At 43.8% G+C, this 21891-nt stretch overlaps 1 protein-coding gene across 5 annotated transcripts in view; it reads left to right on the top strand.

Annotated features, from left to right (window-relative positions):
- Nucleotides 1–549: 549 nt before the first annotated feature.
- The window catches only part of LOC125456846 (coagulation factor X-like), a 35311-nt gene continuing 13969 nt past the window's right edge, over nt 550–21891 (top strand). For 4 of the 5 annotated variants that reach the window (XR_009446578.1, XM_059650476.1, XM_059650475.1 and 1 more), the window contains exons 1-7: nt 550–664; nt 775–938; nt 7399–7423; nt 12701–12817; nt 14323–14439; nt 16965–17093; nt 19514–19623. Coding sequence is in view for 4 of the 5 variants with exons in the window: in XM_059650476.1 (XP_059506459.1) it covers nt 604–664; nt 775–938; nt 7399–7423; nt 12701–12817; nt 14323–14439; nt 16965–17093; nt 19514–19623 (723 nt within the window). In the remaining variant the exon portion in view is untranslated. The remainder of the gene's footprint in view (nt 665–774; nt 939–7398; nt 7424–12700; nt 12818–14322; nt 14440–16964; nt 17094–19513; nt 19624–21891) is intronic. The other variant, XM_048540298.2, reaches the window with a different exon arrangement.

Genomic DNA, 21891 nt, shown 5'->3' with positions numbered 1-21891 from the left:
GAATGCACTGCCTGAAAACGTGGCGGAGGCAGGTTCGATTGAGATATTCAAGAGGGGCATTGGATAATTATTTGGATAAAAATAATATGCAAGGCAGGAGACTGGCACTTGGCAACATTGTTCATTTAATGAGCTAGTGCAGGCTTGATGGGCCAAATGGCCTCCTCTGCCATAACAATTCTCGTGAATTAGGGAGGGTCAATAAATGCTTGGGCCTAGCTTGTGACAGGCATATCCCAGAAATGATAAAAAGAAATTCTGAAATCACATTTTGGCAAGATTTTCTTCAAATTTGTTCGGCTTAGAAGTCAGCTCTGAGCCACCAGGTACGTACAGTTGGAATTCTAAACAATTTGTGGGTCTTGGGGAGGAGAATTTCTCCAAAGAGACAAATTCCCCCTACCGTACTATTCTTTTTCCAAGAATTGCACAAACTAAAGAGGTGATTGTGATCCCTACACGTATCAACTGGACAAAATGACGGACCACACAAACAAACAAGTTCCAGTAAAACCAGAGATTGGACTTTAAGCCTTGTTGCACATAATCCAGCTTTAGGAGAGAGACTGAGGCCACTGGGTTTACACAGGCATTTTATTCACAATGGCTTGGATTCTGGGGCTTGTCCTTTGGTCACTGTTTCCCACCGAAGCCTATCAAAAAGGTTAGTTCTGCAGGGAGCGCACAGCCTAGTTACAGCACAGCTGCTTTTCAGTTTGTTAATTTGTTGTTCCTGATACTGATTTTCAGTAATAACTCAAAGCCTCCTCTCAGTCTTCCTCCCCAGCCACACCGCCCGAGCCCTGTTATTGGGCAGGCAGAAACGGGCCAACTTCCTGCTGGAAGAGCTGAGGCCCGGCAACCTGGAGAAAGAGTGCTTTGAGGAAATCTGCAACTTTGAGGAGGCCAGGGAAGTGTTTGAAGATATGGAAAGAGCGGTGAGTCATACCACAATCCCCAGCCGACAGTCAATGCTCAGTGAGACAGAACAGCAGTGGACATTGTCTCCCTGAGGTACATCTAGGCCCCTCAACCAAGTAGCACTGGAATGCCAGGCAATTTTACTTATTGATTACTTTTAGGATCGCTTCTTAAATCTTCCTGTAATTAAAACTTAAACCCATATTTAAATTTACAATTTAAATTGACATTAGATACCACACTTAAATCTATATACAATAACTTGAACTTATCCTTGACATACTGGTTTTGAACCTATCTGACTTGAATTGGGTTCCTCATTAATTTAGTTTGTGCATCCCATTAGATAATTTCAGCTGTTTGCAAAATCTCGCCAGGCAAGTTCAAAATCCGATCATTATTGTGCTCACAATGAATTAATAAATGTTGCAGCGCAGAAGACCATTCTGCCCATCGTGATAATTGTCTCTCTGAGAATTCTAGCCAATTATTTCATGCCCTTTAAATGCTCCTTTCTTTTTTGACTCAATCTCGTTAGTTTCAAGCTACTGTAGACTCTGTTGACTCTGGTTCATTGTCGTCGACACTCCCATTTTAATCATAAACATGAGGTCTCCTCTTAACCCATTCTTTGCTGAACAGAGCCTCGATTTCTCTTGTCACTCTTTGTGGTTGAAGTTCCCCATCTCAGTGTGAAGGGCCCAAAGGATGTCATTCCTGGAGTATATGAACATCATCGTGGGCTTGGGGACAGGTGGTGGAGCCCGTTGTACAAACCATATAATTTTCACTTCCATTTCTGACGATCATTTCCTGAGAATTACCCACAAGAAGATTATCTCCTCTCTACTTACAAATACTGCCTAAAAGACAGGAACAGCTTGATTGTATGCTTCAACCTCCATGAAGATGATCATGTATATTTAAGTATGTATATTTGTAGGTGAATGTCAGTTTGTGCTTGCAATGTGTGTATCTGAGTGTGTATGTGTGAGACTGTCTGTGTATTTGCCTCTTTTGTACATTTGTCAATCTGTATATGTGACTCAGTATGTGTGGAGATGTTAATGTGTGTGTAGCTGCACATGTGACAGTGTGCATGTATATGTGAGTTTATATGAGGCTTCTTGTGTGAATATGAGCATTGTGTGTGAATATGTGAGTCTGTGTGTATTTATAAAACCATATGTTTAATGTATGTGTGAGTCTGTATCGGTATATATGAGTCCGAGTGTGAATATGTGAGTTGGTGTTGCTGTGTATTTGTGAACCTGTATACTGTTTATACATGTGCACATTTCTCTGAAAACGTATGAGTCTGTGTGTGTAAATATCTGTGTGTTTGCATTATGTGTACATGAGTTGGTGTCTATTGTATTTGTGAATATCTTTGTGTGTGTGTGTCTCTGTGTATATACCTTTGCGTCTGCATTTACGCACATAGGTCTTTGTGCATCTATGTGCGTCTGTGTGTGCTTGTGTGTGTGTCTGTGTGAGTCTGTAAGTGCATGTGAATGACTCTCCATGCGTGCCTATACGACTCTGTGTATGTGTGTGTGTATGCTGCTTCATACATTTATTACCCCTGCCATGCTGTAAAATACAATGGGACCTCAACATAGTCTTGCAATGCCAGAGCATTGTTATTGACAATGCTTCTATTATCATATTACCGTAGGCTACAAAGTGTGATCCATTCCCCCTTTTGACACCATACTGATGGTAGGTTGACAAATGAGCTGCCCGTTGCCCACCTAATGACCCCAAATAATAATAGCATCTCTTTGAGAAGCCTAAGCATGGCACAGAACTTTCTCTCCTGGGGCCAGCAGATACATGGCAGATTCCACCATCAATCCCATTAGGTGTGGCTGTGGGGACCACCAACTGACAACCCAGGCCTGGCTCCTCCCTAATCATTAGTGTCCCCAAGATTCAACTGTAGCACCTTGACTCCAATCCCCAATTTATAGCAGTGTGTGGCTCCCTCATAGATGACATGACATCAAGTCACTCACTTCTCTGCTTATGAGACAGGGACTAAGATCTGCTGATTGAAACACAGCCCAATCCTGCTAGCGGAAGATTCTATTTCACTTTTATTTTCACCTTTCACTTTACAGAACCTTCTCCAGTCCTCATAATAATAATAAAGTCCACAACAGATGTTGAATCACTGCAAGTGAATTACTATTCATTAAACTGAAGTGACAAACCTTTTCCTTTTTTCTCTCTTCGCACTCCTATCTCCCTGTAGACTTGAATCCTGCAGCTGAGGTGGAGGGACCTTGCCAATTCAGAACATCCTGGTGACTTGGAAGTTGGCCATCCTTTGGGAGGGGTTGGGCCTGGGGGGTCTTGGCCTGTTTAGGATCTCCCACACAAATGAAAGCTCACTCTCCTCAAGGGCACTTTCAACTCCTGGAGGCAATGGGAGTCACCAAAAGCGGTGAGGAGCTGGGACAGGCTGGATCTGGCATGTCCTGAGAGGAAACTCCCAGAGTCCCTGACTGTCACTCCTGCTCACTTTGGCCTCCTCTTGGCACCACTATTTCACCTTGAGGCCAAAGGTCATCTGGAGTAAGGTCAAGGTGACCCCATCCCTGTCCCACCCACCTGCCGCCAACCCCACAATAGCCATTAATGCAGAGCACCCCCAAGGCGACGCTGATGGAGGATAGCTCCAAATGCATAACCAGTAGCCATGAAATGTCGTACTGGATTTGGGTGTCCAAGATGGGTGTCACACCTTCTATGGAGGCAACCAAGGCCTCTAGCTTATGGAGGGAGCAGCTGGATCCATACCAGCTCCCCAAAGGCTAAGAAATTACACCTGGCCAAATGGAGTGGTACTTATTGCAATCATCACAGGATTATTATGGTGCAGAAAGAGGCCAATCAGTCCATGACACCTTTGCCTGCTCTAATTCTGAGCCTGGGTCTATTACCTGGTGCCAACCTCCCACCTTTTCCCAATATCCAGTATGCAAGGAAACCATCCAACGCCCTCTTGAAAGCCCCAATTGAACCTGCCTCCACCTCATTTCCAGGCAGGGTATTCCCATACCTGAATCACTCACTGTGTAAAAAAGGTTTCTTTCTCATGTCACCCTTGCTTTGTTTGCAGATCAGCCTAAGTCTATGCTCTCTCTTCTTGATACTTTTACACACTGAAACAGCTTCTCCCTATTTTAAACACCTCTAACAGATCCCCTCTGACCCTGTTTCTTGCCAGGAAAAACTGACCCGACTTCTTCAAAGTATTCTCATCGCTGAAGTTTCTCATTCCTGGAACAATTCATATAAATCTCCTTTGCACTCTCTCTATTGCACACGTAGCTTTAATATAATGTGGTACCCACTCACAATAAATCTTCATTAAAAACTGAAAGAACAGTGGATGCTGTAAATCGGGAACAAAAACAGAAGTTGCTGGAAAAGCTCAGCAGGTCAGGCAGCATCTGTGAAGGAAAAAACACAGTTAATGTTTTAGGTCCATTGACTCTTCCCCAGAACACATCTTCATTATTTTGTGAGACCATAGGGAGACTGCCCCATCTTCCATTATAGTGTACCAAGGACCTGTGGACTACCAGCCTGATTCTCCCTTGACTGTCCCTGCAGATTGATTATGTCACTTATGACCAAATCTAGCCTACACGTAACTCCAGAACCATAGTAATGTGGTTGACTCTTAACTGCTCTCTGAAATGGCCCTAGATAGGTACTGAAGGGAATTATGGACGCGCAATTAAAGCTTATCTTCCCAGCAACGCACACATCCCGTGAGTCCATATCGCTGTGCGATTTGCATCGTTTCATCATTAACTTTGCACTAATGACAAGTAGCAATCAACCTTCCCAGAGCTGCATGAAGTTGCTGCATTTTCACGTTAAACTTGAATGAATTTTGTTGTCGAAAATTTGGACCAATAATGAACAGTGTAGACATCTTTTCATCAGAATTTCATCAGAATAATAGGCTATGGACCAAGTGCAAGTATGTGGGATTAGTGTAGTTTGGTATTTATTGGTTGGCAATAGATATGGTGGGCTGAAGGGCCTGTTTCCATGCTGTATGACTGTATGATTCCAAGTACAGGTCCTGGTCTCCAGCAGTCCTCTGGGACCAAAGAATTGGGCATTCCTTCCATATCCTACCTACCTATATGCCCTCCAGATTGCACCCCCTTACCACTCCAAGGGTGCCCACCAAGATGGAAGTCCCTGAGCTGATGGAAATTGCAGGAACAGGGAGTGCTTTGCCAGTGCCTCCTCAGTGTTCACAGAGGAAGTGAGGCTGCAACCTCTTTAGCTGTGTGGAGTGCTGGGTGGCGCTACTGCTTACAGTGGAGAAGAGAAATAATTTGTCATGAAGATTAGCTTCTGCAGAGGCATATGTTTGCCTTCGTGGGCACCTGGGAAGAGCAGTGCACTGGGCTGCAGCCCATCGGCATCTCCCAGTGGTGACAGAAATGGTGCTGCTCTTCGTCAGCTCGAGAGCCTTCTCCTCAAAGTGTGATGAGGGTCTTCGAACCTACACTGCTCGCCATCACTTTTTGTAGGGACCAGTGACACTGACCCTCATTGCAGTCTGAGTCCAGATTTGACTGGCCCAATGAGATGGCCTCCTGGTGCAGCCACCCAGGAAGAGGATGGGCCTTTTGACAGTGACTCTATCCAGAGGGCAACACGAGTAAACCTCCTAACAATCTGCAGTCTTCTTGGTAGACATGTCAGAGGCAGGAAGGATAAAGATGAACCAGAGAGCACAGCAAGGGAGATGCAGGCAGGTGGTGTGAACATGAACCAGAGGTCACAGAGAGAAAGAACTGCATGCAGGAAGGAAATGTGAACATGGACCAGAGATCACAGAGACAGAGAGAGAGAGAAAGAACTGCATGCAGGAAGGAAGTGTGAACATGAACCAGAGATCACAGAGAGAGAGAGAGAGAACTGCATGCAGGAAGGATGTGTGAACATGGACCAGAGATCACAGAGAGAGAGAGAGAGAGAGAGAGAGAGAGAGGAGAGAGAGAGAGAGAGAGAACTGCATGCAGGAAGGCAATGTGAACATGGACCAGAGATCACAGAAAGAGAGAGAGAGAACTGCATGCAGGAAGGCAATGTGAACATGGACCAGAGATCACAGAGAGAGAGAGAGAGAGAGAGAGAGAGAGAGAGAGAACTGCATGCAGGAAGGAAATGTGAACATGGACCAGAGATCACAGAGAGAGAGAGAGAGAACTGCATGCAGGAAGGATGTGTGAACATGGACCAGAGATCACAGAGAGAGAGAGAGAGAGAGAGAGAGAGAGAGAGAGAGAGAGAGAGAGAGAGAGAGAGAGAGAACTGCATGCAGGAAGGAAATGTGAACATGGACCAGAGATCACAGAGACAGAGAGAGAGAGAGAGAACTGCATGCAGGAAGGAAGTGTGAACATGAACCAGAGATCACAGAGAGAGAGAGAGAGAGAACTGCATGCAGGAAGGATGTGTGAACATGGACCAGAGATCACAGAGAGAGAGAGAGAGAGAGAGAGAGAGAGAGAGAGAGAACTGCATGCAGGAAGGCAATGTGAACATGGACCAGAGATCACAGAGAGAGAGAGAGAGAACTGCATGCAGGAAGGAAGTGTGAACATGGACCAGAGATCACAGAGAGAGAGAGAGAGAGAACTGCATGCAGGAAGGCAATGTGAACATGGACCACATTGCAAAAAAAAGGCAAAGGGCAAGCTTGTATATGAATACATTGTCCACATGTACAGGATGTTCAAAGTGCTTCACATCCAATTCACTACTTTTAAAGAGAATGCAACGAGCTCCTGCAAACAGCAAGGAGAGACGTGAGCACTTAATGGCGCTTAGTGAAGCTGGTTGCGAGGTCAGTTGAGGCATATACCAGGGAGAAGACCTCGCCCCACTCTTCATTGATTCATGATTATGAAGTCTATCTTTACCTACTTGAGAGGGAGGGCAGACAGAGCCTTGGGTAAAAATTGCATCAAGAACACTGCACCTCTGACAGTGCAGGACTCCCTTGGTATCACATTGGGAGTCTCAGCTTACAATTAATGGCCAAGTTTCTAGACACAGAAGTGAACCCCACAATCTCCTGCTTCTGAGGCAAGACTGGAACCACTGAGTGACAACAGAGATTTTGTTGGTCCAGCAGAGTGAACATTTCAGTGAAATGACTCACGTTCAGAACCTCAGGTGACAGGTCATCAAACTGTTAACTGTGTTTCTCTCTCCACAGATGCTGCCTGGCCTGCTGAATATTTCCAGCAGTTTCTGTTTTGATCACAGATTTCCAGCATCCACAATAGTTTTACATTGTTGATAAATATACTGTCAACCTTGTCTGGTCCATATAAGGAAATCTGGAACATACAAATGTTGATGCTTGTGGCAAAACAAGTCACCAAGACAGTGTTTCTATACACATTGTAACATTCTGCTTTCTTTCTCTAGTGGGAATTCATGAGAACTTATGCTGGTGAGTCGTTTCGGTACTTAGCAAGATTTCAACTGAAGGTATAGATTACTCTAAGGGATGGCAAGGACTCGGACAGGGTGCGGAGGAGTTTTACCAGAATGGAACCAGGAAATGAAAAGGCTTTGGCTTTGGGGAGTGATGAGTTGAAATGAGAAGGGGTGATGACCTCCATAAAACAGAGAAGGTTAAAAAGAGGTTTGACCGAGCCGTTGAAAATTTAAGGGACCTTGATAGTATACATCCATAGAGCACCTCGTTCGACTGGCAGGAGGTTTGCGATTGAGAGGACACAGATTTTGGATCGTGATAGAATTGCTACAATGTGGAAGCAGGCGGTTTATCCCAATGAGTCCACATTTACACTCCAAAGAGCATCCCACCCTATTGCTGTAGCCCCACATTTCCCGTGGCTAATCCACCTACCCTGTATATCTCTGGAGTGCGACAGAAAGAAAATCCATGGAGAATGCACAAACTCCACACAGGCAGTTGCCCAAAGGTGGAATCGAACCTGGGTCCCTGGCGCTGTGAGGCAGCAGGGCTAACCACTGAGCCACCGTGCCACCTGTTGACAAGTGTAGCAGAGTTGAAATTAGGAGAGTGCATTGAATACATTGTTAAAATCTGAAATGCCCTGCCTGAAGGAATGGTGGAGGCATATGGCAGTATATTGGTATTACTACTGAACTGTAACACAGGCTATTGCTTCGGGGACACAGGTTCAAATTACAGCGTAGGAACTGCTTAAGTCGTCAGGATTTCTGACACACCCTGATGAAGTTACAGCTCCAAGGAAACTCCCATTCAGTGACAGTGACTTGTTTACTTCAGTGCCAAGGCTGCAGACTCTGTTCACACTGACTATAACTGAAATTCCTAATGTAAATGCAGCAACACAAACCAGGGAACTATGCAAAAGGACAGTGCTATCAAATGCAGAGTTAGTCTTGGCAGTTTCTGACACTAACCATGACACCCCAAACTCCACAACAATACCTGATCTCAACTCCAATCTTTGGTCAAGCACTTCATATTCTGCATTGTGACCTCCAGTGCAGTTGCAAACTTAACCAAGATCTCAGACAATGGCTGTTGTAGACTTCCAAATAAGACCCCTTAAAATTCCTGTGTTTATCTTATACTGACCATCGTCTAACTGACTAATCTGTGAGGCCTGATTCCTATTCCAAAAATCCAGTGGAAAGCTGGGTGCATTTTAGTTAGAAACTGAGCAGTCTGAAGAGCTCCCTCTCCACCCCCCAACACTACCTCTCCAAAAACCCCTTGCGATTGCCACTCCTTTCCTCCTCCACACCAGGTCACACCTGGTGAAAAATGGGATTAGAATAGGAAAATGTTTGACGATCGGCATGGACAAGATGGGCTGATGTGCATTTCTTGTGCTGTAAAATTTCAACGTCTCTATCTCTACACTCTGGTCTCACACCTCGCCACACTGCTCCCCAGCTCTACTCACTCAGCTCTGGGTCACAGCAACTTTCAAGCCATAAAATGTGATCACAATGGAAATTGTTTGGGAAGTGCTGCCTCAATCACACCTATGAATCCCAACCCGAACCTTAATTAACTTAACTTTAAACAATAACCTTGAACATATTGTCAACAGTTATTTCAAATGTTAAAATGTTAGGAAGTAATTGTGCCATTTTAATTTTTGAAGTGTGTATAGGCAACATTCATATTAGGAACAAAGTATGTGCTTTTATAGCAGAGTTCTCACTTTTGATTTTTTCTTAAACAACAGCAAATTGTTATATAACTATTCCCAATCTCTTAATTATCTCTGAAAGGCAAATGGTGATTGGGTTAATCCAACTGCCTACAGTTTGAGCAACTCAAGAATTTCAGGAATATGAAGCACAGAAAGAGGTTAATGGCACATCATGTTGATTCTGATTCTCTGATGGATAATTCCAAAGCAAACCTCCATCGCTCCACTTTCTACCCACAGACTTACAACAATTCCAAACTAATCTCACTACTCCACTCTTTCTCCATCGTGTTGCATCAATCCCAAACTAATTCCACTGCCCCACTATTAACCAAAGCCCGATATCAATACCTAACTTATCACACTGCCCCACTATTAACTAGAGCTCTGATCAATACCAAACTAATTCCACTGCCCCACTATTAACCAAAGCCCGATATCAATACCTAACTTATCACACTGCCCCACTATTAACTAGAGCTCTGATCAATACCAAACTAATTCCACTGCCCCACTATTAACCAAAGCCCGATATCAATCCCAAACTAATTCCACTGCCCCACTATTACCTATAGCTCTGATCAATACCAAACTAATTCCACTGCCCCACTATTAGTTATAGCTCTGTATCAATCCCAAACTAATTCCACTGCCCCACTATTACCTATAGCTCTGTATCAATCCCAAACTAATCCCACTGCCCCACTATTAACCAAAGCCCTATATCAATGCCTGGCCTATCCCACTGCCCCACTATTAAGCATAGCTCTGTATCAATACCAAACTTATCCCCCTGCCCCACTATCACCCCATAGCTTGTATCAATCCCCAAGCTAATTGCACTGCCCCACCCCCTCACCATAACCTTGCATGAATCCCAAACTGATCCCACTGTCCTTTTTCATAGTTCCCTGGTTTGTATTGCTGCATTTACATTAGGAATTTCAATTATACTCTGTCCCCATATTCGTGTATCAGTACCAAACTTATCCCAGTATCAATCTCAGACTAACTCCAATACCCCACTCCTTCCCTGCAGCCCTGTATCAATCGCAAACTAATCCCATTGCCTTACTATCCTTTTCTGTTCAGCATCCTTATCTTTTAACTCTCAATTGCCTATTTTTATTCTTTTGGCAACAATGTTGTGATTGCTATTTCCTGATTGTCCTCTAATTTTTATCTACTAGTTGCCCACTTTATAAATCAATCAACGCTTCTCTCCTGTGGAATGTGAACAGACTATTTTGGGAGTCATTCAGCATGACACGAGGAGGAGGACAGGGCACTGAGCTCGAGACTACACCATTTTGGCTCATGGCCCTATTTGGGGTCCCAACCCTCAGTTTGCAAAATACTGCTCTACAAATCCTCAGATGTACCTCTACCTCTGCTACAAATTCAAACATGGATGATGAGCTTAGGTTGCGTTCTCCCACTCTCCAGCGGTTTTGCTACCTGTTCAATGTTCCCCTACGTCTTGGCAACTTAGAGGCAACTAAGGCACTCAGTACAATCCAGATGTCCCTGATTTTGTAACAAGGGGCCAACTGCACTACGTCCCTCTACTTTACAGGTTCATTGGACCTTACACTTTCTCCAAGTGTGATTTCCTTGGACAGATTATGGGCCAGCCATCATACTTTACGCTCACCAAGAGTGCTGCTATTTCTCTGGCTATTGACAGTCCTAGCCTGAACTCCTACTACCACCAAGTTCTCTGGCCAACTAAAATCTTGTTACTCACTTAGCCCAATTGTTTATTAGGAAGAATAGTTCTTATGTCATGTTGTGGGTAAATATTTTGGCGATGAATCTGCCAGTTCCCTGTCACAAAAGAAGATCTGTGCACTTTTTACATTCCAGATGACACAGCTGCATATGCGCTCAGTGCTCAGGATTAAAATCCTTCGGTCAGGTATATGAGAGGCATCATTTGACAATTATTTAAGAGATGGAATGGAGAGATAGTGGGTAAGCACATTCAAGAATCTGCAGGGAGATTTTAATTTCCCCAGCATTTTGTCGTCATGAAAAATTTGGAAAAATTGGCAGAATCTAAAGTATCAGGCCAACTCCCTGATGTGTTCCTATCTCCACATATTTTGACCAGGGGTAATATTTCAGCACTGGTGGTTCACACCCAGCAGAAATGGGTCCTATTTTACCACATAGCTCCTATTTTCCCAGAGGTGAGCAGGACCCCTACTGCATGCATGGCTCATTAGCTGTCGGAAACATGTGCACAGTGGGATGGCCCAGCAGCATTAGATGAGAGAATCAGGAAAATTAGACAAGGCTGTGTTTAAGTTTGGTTCCAGAGCTGCTATTGCAGAAATACTCTCTCAGAATCTCTGTTGCTGATTGTACTGACAATTAGAAAAATTCCACCCCAGAAATGTCAAGCCTTTTTAAAAAATTCCTCCATGGAATGAGGGCGTCACTGTCTAGGCCAGCATTTACTGCCCATCCCTAACTGCCCAGAGGGCAGTTCAGAGTCAACTACATTGCTGTGGGTCTGCAGTCACATGTAGGCCAGACCAGGTAAGGATGGCAGTTTCCTTCCCTACAGGACATAATTGAATCAGAGGAGTTTTCCCTGATAATTGTTTCATGGTCATTGGACTCTTAATTCCAGATATTTATTGAATTGAAATTCCACTATCTGCCATGGCAGGATTCGAATGCTGGTCCCCAGAACATACCCAGGTCTCTAGATTAACAGTTCAGCAATAATACCACCAATCACCGTGGCTCCCAGATATTTCCCAGCATGCATTCCTGACAAGTCAACATGCCTTACCCTTTCAGTATTTGCAAAGAAAGATTTGATAAAAGGGCAGCAGGAATGTTATATACCTGTTTCATTTCATAACTTTATCCTGGGTGTGTCAGAAATCCTGTTGACATGCATTACTGAATTTCCGACAGAGGTTAAAAGGAATCTCCCTTTACCCTGGTCTTTCTTCACTAGAAGACCTCTTATGAGTAAGTTATAAGTTAGCCTAAAATTATGAAAGGCTGGGACAGGGTAAATAGTGGCAGATTGTGGATAATGGCTGGGGAGTCAAGAATGGGGGCCCCACAGAAGATTAGACGCAAAAGATTTAGAACAGCTGGCAGAAATGTCATTACACAGAAAACTGAGAGACTGTGATCATCCAGGGTTAACAACTGAGCCAGAACAGTCAACATTAAAGACTAGACTAGAACTTATATGGCATAGGGGAGTGTCCCAACCTCTGAGTCACTAGGCCTAGGTTCAAGTCCCACCTACACTGGACCTGAACAGGTTGGTTTATTTTTAAATGTAAAGGCTTTCTTAGCAAGGATGGTTGAATGAGGGAGATGGGTAAATATCATTAAACCTCTTTCCTCTCATGGAACTGAATGTTGACAGGGATTGGTTGGACTGAATGGCCAGTTGCCATGTTTTATTTATTGGGATGGTATGGGCTGCAATTTTTGATCATTCATTAATTTGATGACACTAGCAAATTCTTCATGAAGAATTTCTTCTAAATGCTCTCTACTTCTTGTTTCAGATCTTAAAGATGCGTGTGCATCAAAACCTTGCCTTAATGGTGGGACATGCCACAATGGCATTGATGAGTACAACTGCACTTGCAGGACAGGTTACGAAGGCAGGAGGTGTGAGATTGGTAAAGGAAATCAGTCTGTAATTACTGGCATGGGGTGACAGACGTTTGTACGAACTGTTAAGGGTGGTTCATCTAAAGGGGGCTTTCAAAGAGTCATTGGAATCTCAGAGATCAGTGGGCCCCCAGATCTTTGTGGGGTGGAGGCTGTACATCCAAACTGCTTATGGCACTTGTCAGTCCACTTCCTTTTGAACACATGGCAGCTGATAATTTGACATGCACTTTCCCTATGTGTTTCCCAGTCCACTTTCTGAGCTACCATTGGCTGTTCCTCTTCTCACAGCTCCAGTACACGAATTCCCAAAGTGCCATGTTGTCTCACTGACGCTTAGGGCACCAGTGTGAAACCTACCCACATCCAAGGATGACCCGGATCAAGAATCCAAAAGACTCCAGTGCATTGTAGATGCTGTCAAACATGGATGCAAAGCCCCCAACACTGAATGTTGCCTTCAGTTTAAGCCAATCTAAGTCTGGAGGACAATCATCCTGTTATAAAGCAAGGGCAGAAGCCACACAACACCAGGTTATAGTCCAGCAGGTTTATTCCTTCTGGAACTCGGTGCAGTGGTCTGAAATCTTGCAATTTCAAATAAACCTGTTGGAATATAACCAGGCATCATGTGACTTCTGACCCTGTCCACTTCAGTCCAAAACCGGCACCTCAACATCATGTTATAAAGTACACAGGGCTGCGGTGTTGGCACACGCAACCAGATGTCCCCGTGTCCAGGAGGGCTATCTCCCAGGTATAAAAGAAGCAACACTGGAAGCATGTTCTCATATTACTAGACCTATCTCTGTCTGACGGGACAGGTTTCAAAAAGATCCAGAGCGACAATGCATTCCCACACCATCAGATATCACTGTGTCTAGCAGTCAGGTTCCATCTTGTTGGTTTTTTTTTTGATGGTTTTGCCTTTTAAAACATGGGCGACCAAACATTTGTGCCACAATGGGAGATTAGGGTACACGCATAAACAAATTCAGGAAAGTGGAAATCATGAACAGCAAAATTTGGATCATGGTGTTTGATAAGGCAATTGTGTTGTGGATCAGCAGAAACAATCTTGCAACTAGTCTTGTAGGTTGTGGGTTCAGTTTTCATGGGCTACTTATTATTTCAAGTATCATAGTTTTTAACTTTTTCTTTCACGGGATGTGGCATCACTGCTGAGGCCAGCATTTAATGCCCATTCCCAATTAACCTTGAAAAGGAGTGTGTGAGCTCCTTTCTTGAAATGCGGAAGTTTGTGGGTGGGTGGCTGGCTACTCACAATGCCATTGCGGAGTGAGTTCCAGGATATTGACCAGACAGTAGAGAAGGAACAATGATATATTTCCAAGTCAGTCTGGTATGGAGCCTGGAGGGGAATTTGCATACCAAAATACCGAGAAAGAAAACTGTATTTGTGCAAAAGTCTGATTCCATTTCACATTGCAAGTTCTTGTGTTGCTATTTTGAATTGCAATTTCCTCAATCAATTTCAAAATAACTATCTTAGCAGAAAATGACAACTGTGCTTCAAAGCCATGCATGAATGGAGGATGGTGCAAGAACAGTGCCACACAGTATGAGTGTCTCTGTGAAATTGGTTATCACGGTCTCAATTGTGAACTTGGTAAAGTACCTCTAATATTATAAACCTTGCTAGATTTGACTATCTAATGTCCAAGTGTGGAGATAAAGAAGGTCTTAAATACATGAGACAATGACTAACTTCTTACAGCAGTGGTCGAAACATGAGAAAAGATTGGGTAACCTAAAGCAAATGGGATGAAATTCTGGGATTATAAGAAACATGACAAGAGTGTACTCATAGTCACAGGGAGCAACAAACACTGTTGTGCATCGATAGTGATGATGGGAAGGGTATTGATGGTAAGAATGATGGGCATTCATTGTAAAAACTGATTGGTAACAATGGGGTGAGCTTCCTGGTCAGATGTGTGATGGAAAGAAATTGGAATCTCGAGCATCATATGGATCGGATTGGTACCAATGGCATGAAGTGTAATCCCACTTTAGAACCTGCATCCTTCCTCCATCAGCTGCTGACCCCATTTGGAGTCCTGATCTTCATTTTGGGAGACCCTGCCATAAGTTCCTCATTCTCAACCAAACATCCTGATATGTTTGAAAATTATCAATGGAATCAGCTTCCAGCACCTTTTCAGGTCGAATATCATGTAGATCTGAACAACCAAAGACAAATTTCTCTTTATCTCCCCTCCAGATCAATGAGAATCATAGAGTATGACAGAATCCCTATCGTGTCAAAACAGGCCATTTGGCGCATCAAGTCCACATTGACCCTCGGGACAGCATCCCACCTGGACCCACTCCTTACCTTATCCCTGTAACCCTCCATTTCCCATGGCTAACCCACCTGGCTTGCACATTCCTGGACACAATGGGCAATTTAGCAAGGCTAATTCATTCAAACTGCACAACTTTGGACTGTGGGAGGAAACTCACACAGAAAGGACAATGTGCAAATTCCACACAGACGGTTGCCCAAGTCTAGAACTGGTGCCTGGTGCTGTGAGGCAGCAGTGTTAACTTCTAAGCTACTGCACCACCCTAAGTGGTTCTTAATTTGTGGACTGTGGACCCTTTTTGGGCCAAGAAAACCCTCCAGCTGGTCCACAGGTCACACCATTAAGCTAAAAGATTTTCATACAACCTCAAAAATCTGTCATCCTTACATTGTTTAATTCCAACCCAATTATTTACATGGTTAACCCTAAACGGCCCTCTACCGTGATCTAGTAAAGCACACAGTTTTATCACAAACACCTTCCCAGTGTTCCAAAAATGGTCCAACCGCCAACGTCTCAAAATGATTATCTTGCTAGCAACAATGAGGAGGTATTTTTAAAAAGTATCTTGGGTGGAGCCAGCATTAAAATGGGACCTGCAAAGTGTACTCAGTCTGCAACAGAACAGTCCAGCCAATGCGAGTGTTCAATTTAATTGCTGGCTACTAAAACTCTCAGCGCATTAACACAGAATTTAGAATCAAAGAATTATTACAATGCAGAAAGAGGCCATTCAACGTATCAGTTCAGCACTAACCCTTTGAAGAACGGCCCACTCTGACCCATCCCTCCCCGCTCCTATAATCCTGCATTTACCATGGTTAACCCACTTAACCTGCACATCCCTGCACACTAAGGGGCAATTTAGCACGGCCATTCACCTAACCTGCACAGCTTTGGAATGTGGGAGGCAAGTGGAGCACCCAGACGAAACCCACACCTACGCAGAGAGAATGTGCAAACTCAGCACAGACAGTCACATGGGGCTGGAATCGAACCCAAGCCCTTGGAGCTGTCAGACAGCACTGTGCCACCTTTGTTTTTAAAACAATGGAGTGAATAGCTTTCTTTAAATTTATTCACAGGATGAGGGTGTCACTGGCTGGGCTAGCATTTATTGCCCATCCTTAATTGCCCAGAGGGTAGTTAACAGTCGACCATATTGCTGTGGGTCTGGAGTCAAATGTAGGCCAGACCAGGTAAGGATGGCAGTTCTCCTTCCCTAAAGTACATTACTGAGCCAGATGGGTGTTTTTCCCCCTGACAATTGACAGGTTTCATGGTCACCATTAGACTCTTCATCCCAGCTTTTTACTGAATTCAAATTTCACCATCTGCCGTGATGGGATTTAAGCCTGGATTCTCAGAACATTACCTGGGTCTCTAGATTAAAGTCCAGCAATAATACCACTTGGCCATCGCCTCCCCTCAACCTAGAAGTTGAATTCATCTAGAAGCGACCAAAAACTTGATAAAGCAGCACAAACAGACCAATAACTAAAGAGATGACACACATTTCCTACTGATTATTACATTTGATTGTCGACTCTTTGCTTTACTTGGTGCTGTGGCACTGGTTCACTTTTATAAGGATGGTTCTTTTTAAGAGGGTTGTAACTTAGAGCTTCCTGTACCTGGGTATCACAAGGCAGACCTTAATTTGGGGCAGTGACATATCATTGAAGAATCTGAGGGCACGTTTAAGGGTTTCCTACAATTGAAATATTGATCTCCGTACTTCAAATAATTATTCATAGATTTCAATCCAGAAATCAAATCAAATGCATTGCAGATGAATGTATCTGAATAACTCTTTGAATTTCAGGCCCCATTGACTGTTCATCACATGGACAAACCTGCAACCACTTCTGTAAACCATATGATGGCATTTACGTCTGTCACTGTGCCCAAGGATATAAACTTGGAGATGATGAAAAGACCTGTATGCCTGAAGGTACATATTCGAGATCAGTAATGTCTTGCATTCCATTCCATTCCATAAATCACCTTAGGCACATGGTCTGCACTTGCAGAACGAGGAGAGTGGAGATGGGGTTTTGCTCCACTTCATGGCAGTAACGAGATAACCTGCTACCTATCACAGGCTCACTGTAATAACAACAATCACACAACAATGCAGCACAGTTATAAGGAGAGGTTGGAGAGCCTGGGACTTTGTTTTACCTTGGAGCATAGGAGACTGACCTCATTAGAGGCACAAGTAAGGCTGATAATCAACAGCTTATCCTCATAGTCTAAAACGAGAGAGCATAGGTTTAAGGCAAGAGGGGAGAAATACAAAAGGGTCCAGAGGTACAATCTTTTCACACAGATGATGGTGAGTGTCTGGAACAGAGTGCCAGAGCTAGTGGTGGAAGCAAGTACACTTTTGACCTTTACAGAACATTTAGACAGGGACATGGATGGGACAGGTTCAGACAAACACGGACCAAACTCAGGAAAATGGGAATAGTTTAATTGTGAAAACTGGATAGCATTGAAAGCTTTCACCAAAGAGTTTGTTTCCATACTACAAGCTCTAAGTCCTGCTGCAGGATGTAGACAGTCATAAGCTTTGGCCCATTGTGCCTGAGCTGGTCATCAAGCACCTTGGCTGTAGTAATCTCATTTTCCAGCACTTAGCCCACAGCCTTGTATGATACGGTGTTTCAAGTGTTCATCTAAATACTTCTTCAGGCTTCTGCCTCTCCCACCATTTTAGGCAATGTGTTCCAGATAGTCACTACCCTCCAGGTGAAAGAACACCTTTCCTCGAATCCCCTCCAAAACCTCCCAATCCTGACATAAAAGCTGTGTGCCCTGGTTCTGATCCCTCCATTAAGGGGAAACGTTTCTCCCTATCTGTCCTACGTCCCTCAGAACCTTGTACAATTACATCCTCTGTCTGCTCTCCTCCCTTCTAAAGGAACTTCTCACAGCTCTGATATAAAATGCCCTGAAGCACCTTATCGCAGCTGAAATGCAACAAATTCAGAAGCTACAAGATACAGTTGCAATGCAATTTTTTTATATGCCAATGCAAGATCAGCTGAAAAACTCCAATCCTGCTCCATTTCATGTTGTCCAATCTAAATTCTAACTTTGCTTCTCTCTCTGAAAGCTTCCATTAAGATAAAATGCGACCATCAAATTATGCAAAGGTGCTGTGATAACCTACGTCAAAATTTCCATCCCACTTAAAACCATCAGCAAATTCCATAGCCATCTAAACTGCAGGAAATCCAGCTCATGCAGAAGCAGCAGGTGCCCAGGCCCCTGACTCTCTGTTCCTATTATATGCATACAATACCTAGGGTTGACCTACACTCAATCTATCTTTTTCTCATCCTCAATATATTTATAAACCTTATATGAAAATAAGAAAGACCACACTTTAAAGATCCCATATTGCACCCTCACGCACCCCCCCCATGCTCTGTGTAGGAGACAGATCCTTAAGGCGGCATGGTGGCTCAGTGATTAGCACTATTGTCTCACAGCGCCAGGGACCCGGGTTCAATTCCACCCTCAGCCGACGTGCGTGGAGTTTGCATATTCTCCCAAGTGTCTGTGTGGGTTTTCTCTGGGTACAAGAGGTTTCCTCCCACAATCCAAAAATGTGCAGGTGGATTGGCCATGCTAAATTGCCCGCAGTGTTCAGGGATGTGTAGGTCAGGAGGGTTATATGGGGATAGGTCTAGGTGGGATGCTCCAAAGGTCAGTGTGGGCTTGTTGGGCTGAAGGGCCAGTTTCCACACTGTAGGGGTTCTATTGTAATTCAGTCATAACAGCGCAGAAGGAGACCATTCAGCCCACCAAGGCTAAGCCAGCTCTCTGTAAAGCAGTCCAGCCTGTTTCATTCCCCTTGGCTATCCCTGTGGCTCCCAGAGCTCCCCAAAATACCTGGGAAAATTCACTCACAAAGGGTGACCATGGTTCTCCGATTGCAGATTGTTTGCCCCTTTGGAGCCTGCTGATTAGTCCATTGGTAGCTGTGGTGGGGGTCGGGGTGGGGGATTGAAGTCTGGGAGCCAACGGCCAATTCGCTAGGGTCGACAGCACCTTTCCTGCTACGGGGGGCGGGGGGGCAGTGGGCGGAATTGCACAGGCAGTGGGAAATAGGAGATTTCAATGGAGATTAGGGGAGGAGTGGTTGCAGAAAGACAACAAGTCAGATGGGAGATTTGGAGATACAGGCTGCAAAGGAAGTGGCAAGAGACTGGAGGTTGCAAGCGAGATGGGGGAAATTGAATGTTGTAAAGAAGGGAAACAGGGAAGGATCAAACCCCTTAACAAAGTCAAGCTGCTTCTGACGGCACATCAGAGCCATTGCCACAATTCTAACCCAAGCATTAACTCTTTTGTGTTTAACAGTACCATATCCATGTGGAAAAGTAACGGTCACTTCATCAACTGAAGATACAGATTTGAACCTCAGGGTGATTGATGACGTTCAGAGTAGGAGGGGCGAATACCCTTGGCAGGTGAGGACATAAGGCACAATAAGGCCCTATGATACTGTCAGTACAAGCTGTGTTCTAACTGCTTTACACTTTTATCCTCTTTGTGGCAGGGCAATGTTCTGTTCTTGAAGCTATGTTTTATCTCATGGTACTCCCTGGTCTTCTTGCACTGGGTGCAGTGCATACATCCCAATCTTCCCCTTGCCCCAACTGTTTGTGGCATACTTTCCCAAAGGCCTTCCTTTAGTGACAGAAGCCCATACTACGAAGTTGAAAAATCAATAGAATCAAGTCATTTTCAATTCCATGCATATTTTCCAACTTATCATCACAGTTTCAAAGAAGCTCCTACTGCTGCTACTTACCAATTTGGGGCTATTTCTTGAGCAGCTCTTTCTCTACTGCTTGGAAATATGAAACTTAGCTAAATACACCTTCAAGGGTACGAAGGTAGAACTGGCTATAGTAGACTTCAAAAATAGGTTAAAAGATTAAGACAGTTAGTAAGCAATTTAATGGAGATAGTTATTAACACTCAATAAAGATATATTCAACTGAGGAGAGTTCTATCAAAAGGATTCAACATCGACAGTTAACTAAGGAAGTCAGGGTGGCATTAAATCAAAAGAATGCCGTAAAGATTAATGCTAGTCTAGAAATTTTAGAAACCCAACGAAAGAAAAAGGAAGAAATCAGATGTTAACAATAAATATAAAAGCGGACAGTAAAAGCTTCTGCAGATATACGACCGGACATGATTAAAATAAACATCCGGTCTTTAGCAAATGAGACTAGGGAATTAGTCATGAAAAATAAGGAAATTCAGAATAGGTAATTAAACTTGGATTTTGTAACTGCCTTCACAAGAGAAAACACAAAAAGCACCCAAGAATAGTAAAACAAAATCTAAGAAAATCAAGAAGCAAAAGGTAGGAATTTAAAACTCATTACCGAAGGGATACTAGGAAACCTAAAGGGATTAAAGGCTTACAAGTTCCCAAGTTCTGATGGCCTGCATCCTCAAATCTTCAAAAAAAAGTGGCTGCAGAGATAGTGAAAACACTGGTTATAGACCCATTGAACCCTACAGCGTGGAAGTTGGCTATTTGGTCCATCAAGTCCACACCAACCCTCCAAAGAGCACCCCAATCAGGCCGATAACCCTTACCCTATCACTCTGCATTTTACATGGTTAATTCACACGGCCTGCACACCCCGAGACACTATGGACAATGTAGCATGGCCAATCTACCCTAACCTGCACATCTTTGGCCTGTGGGAGTAAACTAAAGTGCCCGGAGGAAACCCATGCGGGCACAGGGAGAATGTTATCTTCCTAAATTCCTCAGATTCTAGAATGGTCCCAGCAAATTGGAAACTGCAAATGTAACATTTCTATTTAAGAAAGGAAGGGGACAGGAATAAGCCAGTTAGAAAAAATGAGGGTCTAGAAAATCATAATGCTATTAGGTAATGTTTACATGACTGGCTGAAGGGGAAAAGTGTTTGACAAATTTATTAGAGTCATATGAGTATGTAATCAGCAGGATGCATAAAGGGAAACCAGTAAATATTGTGCATTAGACTTCCAAATGGCCTTCAATAAAGTGCTACATAAAAGCTTAGAACATGGATGGTATATTAACATTGATAGATTGGTTAACCCGAACTACTGTTCATAATGTTAGGAAGTAATGGGCCATTTTCAACTTGACAAGCTAATTAGTGGAGGGCCTTATGCAAGAGGAATTCAGTCTCAAGGCAGCTAATACAATTTTACTGAATGGCAGAGCAGAGCTGAAGGCCCAAATGGTCTACTCCAGCCCCTATTTATTCTCCATTCCCCGAATGACAAAGTTGATAATTAGTAAAATAGTGATCTTGGTAAATGTGCTGTCCCACTGGAGCCAACTTCCCCGAAGCAGGAGATTTATAACTCAAAGTGCTTGACTGGGCCACACCTCTAGTTCTCCATTCCCCTCGGGCTATCAATTGGGATGCAAAGGCTTACAAGGCTATGGCCTAGTGCTAGAAAATGGCATTAGAATGGTTACATGTTAGTTTCTGATTGGCAGAGGTACTAGAGTCCAAACAGCCTATATCTGCGCTCTAGATATTCACAGAGCATGGAAACAGACCCTATGGTCCAACCAGTCCATGCCAACCATGTTCCCAAACTAAACCCACCTGCCTGCTCCTGGTCCATATCCCTCCAAACTTTTCCTATTCACGTACATATCTAAGAGCCTTTTAAAAGTTTTAACTGTGCCCTACATCCACCACTTCACA

This window comes from Stegostoma tigrinum, chromosome 12 (genome assembly GCF_030684315.1).
Source record: "Stegostoma tigrinum isolate sSteTig4 chromosome 12, sSteTig4.hap1, whole genome shotgun sequence".
In the NCBI taxonomy this organism is placed as follows: Eukaryota; Metazoa; Chordata; class Chondrichthyes; order Orectolobiformes; family Stegostomatidae; genus Stegostoma; species Stegostoma tigrinum.
Note: the sequence above shows the minus strand (reverse complement) of the source record. Positions and strands in the feature narration are given on the sequence as shown.